At 35.9% G+C, this 3702-nt stretch overlaps 1 protein-coding gene across 1 annotated transcript in view; it reads left to right on the plus strand.

Moving 5' to 3' along the window:
• The first annotated feature begins 3244 nt into the window (after window positions 1–3244).
• Window positions 3245–3702, plus strand: part of LOC134264672 (uncharacterized) — a 4902-nt gene continuing 4444 nt past the window's right edge. The window contains exon 1 of the mRNA XM_062746934.1: window positions 3245–3621. Within this exon, the coding sequence (XP_062602918.1) occupies window positions 3300–3621 (322 nt within the window). The 5' untranslated portion in view covers window positions 3245–3299. The remainder of the gene's footprint in view (window positions 3622–3702) is intronic.

The raw sequence follows: 3702 nt of genomic DNA on the forward strand, positions 1-3702 counted from the left end.
TTTCAAAGATTTTTCCTATATATTTCTATGTAAAACTTGGATTCCCCATTGTGGCCCCGCCCTTCTCCCGGGGGTCATGATGTGAACAATTTAGAATCTACACTACACCAGGATGCTTCCACATAAGTTTCAGCTTTTCTGGCCCAGTGGTTCTTGAGAAGAAGATTTTCAAAGATTTTTCCTATATATTTCTATATTAAACTTGGATTCCCCATTGTGGCCCCCCCCTTCCCCCGGGGGTCATGATTTGAACAATTTATAATCTACATTTTACCAGGATGCTTCCACATAAGTTTCAGTTTTTCTGGCCCAGTGGTTCTTGAGAAGAAGATTTTCAAAGATTTTTCCTATATATTTCTATGTAAAACTTGGATTCCCCATTGTGGCCCCGCCATTCTCCCGGGGGTCATGATGTGAACAATTTAGAATCTACACTATACCAGGATGCTCCCACATAAGTTTCAGCTTTTCTGGCCCAGTGGTTCTTGAGAAGAAGATTTTCAAAGATTTTTCCTATATATTTCAATATAAAACTTTGATTCCCCATTGTGGCCCCGCCCTTCCCCCGGGGGTCATGATTTGAACAATTTAGAATTTACACTACCCCAGAATGCTTCCACATAAGTTTCAGCTTTACTGGCTCAGTGGTTCTTGAGAAGAAGATTTTTTAATGACCCAACCCTATTTTTCTCTTTTCTTGATTATCTCCCCTTGCGAGGGGATATGTCCCTTCATTTTAACAACTTAAATTTCCCTTTACCCAAGGATGCTTTGTACCAAGTTTGGTCAAAATTAGCCCAGTGGTTCTTGAGAAGAAGTCGAAAATGTGAAAAGTTTACAGACGGACAGACAGACGGACGGACGGACAGACGGACGGACGACGAACAAAATGTGATCAGAAAAGTTCACTTGAGCCTTCGGCTCAGGTGAGCTATAAAACTGCGTACTTGACAGACAAAAAACTCGGCATACAAGAAAATGTATTATTCATCTCTTTACTTTTGTTTTATATTTTTGATGTATAGAAAAAATAAGGCACCACTCAGTTTACTGATTTAAAAAGAATTGTAGGGCATACTGTTTTTTTTTTAAAGAACTAAAACTTTTCTATTTGCAGTAAATACAACCACCCATCGACCCAGTCTCTCTCTACATATGAAGCATGTGTACAGTGTATTGTTATAAATATCAAGACACCAGGAGATTTTAGGTAATAAGATCATATATGAAGAGAAATCTTCGTCATGAAGAATGGGCGGAAGCGGAGCCCATTCTTTATGACGAAGATTTCTCTTCATATGATCCTACTGACTTAGAACAGAACCTCAGCCAATCAAATGAATGGATTAAAAATAAACTCCTCCCACGGCTGTTTCATATATAAGGCTCAACTTGACCGCTCGTTTACATATCGAGCACGCAATCAATATCGAACACACGCGGTTTCAGAATGGATTCCCAACCCAGTCAGGTTAGCACGAGATTATATGAAATAGCTTGATTTACTGGGGAAATGGTATGGTGAAGATATTAAAGTTACTGGAACTAAATGAATACCCATGTAACACGAATCGTAATATCTATATTTTTGAAAAATGATTGTGTTAAGATGACAAGGCCCTAGTCAGCAGGAGTGGGTATCGCTGTCTAGTATCAAATAAAAATTTGTTGAAAATTGTGATTAAAATCTGTCTTCAAAGACAATGTTCGTCTCTGATATGCATGGCTATGGTTGTATTTTCTGTATGTACCGAAATGTGAAAAAAATAATATTCAGAAAAGCGACAAAAGATTACAGTGGGGAAAAAAGTGTAGCAAGGCTTAGAAAGTTTAAATATCGTTGTAAACAGCACGTGGGTTTTGAATAGTTTCTTTTTGTGTGTTGAACAAAGACCAATGAAGACACATCCATTTAACTGTCAAGTGAACCAATCAGACACCGTTGAATTTTTCAGAAATAGAAGAATTCTTCACCATGAGGAATCAATTCTTCGCGAGGAATGGAAGCATTTGATTGGCTGAATAAGTAGGTTATGTTCTAAAGTGAATTAAATCCAGTTTATTTTCTGAAACTGTTATTTCTACTTTCGTTTCTTTTTCTCGACATGGTGTTATATATATATTAGCGTTACACGTTCTGTTCTTATCGACACCTGCGAATAGACGACTATACCTAAACAAGGTAAGACGAACGAGAATTTTATTCTCTGCATACATGTAATTTAATAGTATGATAATGAAATGTAATATATTAGCATGGCGATCACATATTATATTCAAATAGGAGAAAGGGTGTTTTAATCTTACTGAGCGTAATGCAACTATGAAAGTGATGATAGAACACTAATATTATCACTTAAATTTGGAAAATTTAGTCTTGTAATTTTCAAGGTTGTGTTAATTAGCTCAAAATGGCGACCGCTCTAATTTCATAAAGTACTCAAACTGCTTAATTCTGAGTCGTTTTGCATAAAATAAACAATTGTTTAGGTCAATATCTAGTAAATAAAAGATGCCTACAGATTTATCAAATTTGAGAAATAAATTCCCTTAGTGATGCTTTACAAATTTTGCTTGGTCAAATAAGGTGTTTCGGGGCATAATTTGTAGGTAAACAAGATGAAAAATTATATTTTAATCTGGAATTTTCAATGATATAATAAGAAAACCAGTCAAGAATATGGGAGGCTTTTTTCATAATTGACAATGGAAATGTATCCAGATTGTCTAAAGTCTCTCAAAAAACGGTAATTTGTATGTTCATGGCCTCTTCTTTAAAACAATATCAAATCTAATACAGGTATTGGGATTACTTTTCATGTGATTTCAAATTGAATGCCATGAAAATACCCTATTTTCTACATAATTCTGCTTCAGTCGTAAAGTACGGGAAAAAGAAAGTTGAAATTGATTATGGCGTCATAATGGATCTAGCACCAAAAAATTAGTCTAAAGTCATTTATTAGAGCTTGACCTTAAGAATTTTACATTTGCAGATATCCATACACTGCAGAATGGTGAAGATCCTTCTAATATTAATTCACAAAAGAGTCACCTAAATAAGGATGAACAAGAGCAGTCTAGCAATCAAACCTCTTCTGATATACAAAGACATCTGTTCCTATAGAGAACGCTAAAAAAGGGAAGTGAAACGGGGGGTTTGAGCATCATTGAATTTGATACAATTTGCAACAACAAGTGCCGTCTTGAAATCGAACTTCTAGTGACTGGGATGACACAGATTCTGAAGAGAGAAACAATTTATTAAGAAATTGGATACAGAAGAGACCGATTCAAGAATGGAAACACATGAGCAAATGCAGGGAGATTCTGCAGATGCCGACAAAACAGGCTTTTTAGAAGACTCGGATAACAATGATTCCGTAGACTGGGATAAAACAGACAGTCAAGAAACTATCAATATCAGTACAAATGAGAGTCTCCCAAGTAGTGAAACACAAGAAACAGAGCAGCGTGGAAATGCAGAGTTTGACGAAACAGGCTTTTTAGAAGACTCGGATAACAATTATTCTATAGACGAGAATACAACAGGCAGTCAAGACGCTCAGCAGATGAAAGAGGAATTACTGAAGTATCAAAGTACAGAAGAAGAACTTCTTGGTGTGTTTTTGCCTTGAAATATTAATTTGCTAAATAAACACCAGCAGGTTATTACGGTGGTGTTTGGAAAATATAAAACTA

Source organism: Saccostrea cucullata, unplaced genomic scaffold (assembly GCF_032062105.1).
Source record: "Saccostrea cucullata isolate Sc308-1 unplaced genomic scaffold, CSIRO_AGI_Scuc_v1 ctg10958, whole genome shotgun sequence".
In the NCBI taxonomy this organism is placed as follows: Eukaryota; Metazoa; Mollusca; class Bivalvia; order Ostreida; family Ostreidae; genus Saccostrea; species Saccostrea cuccullata.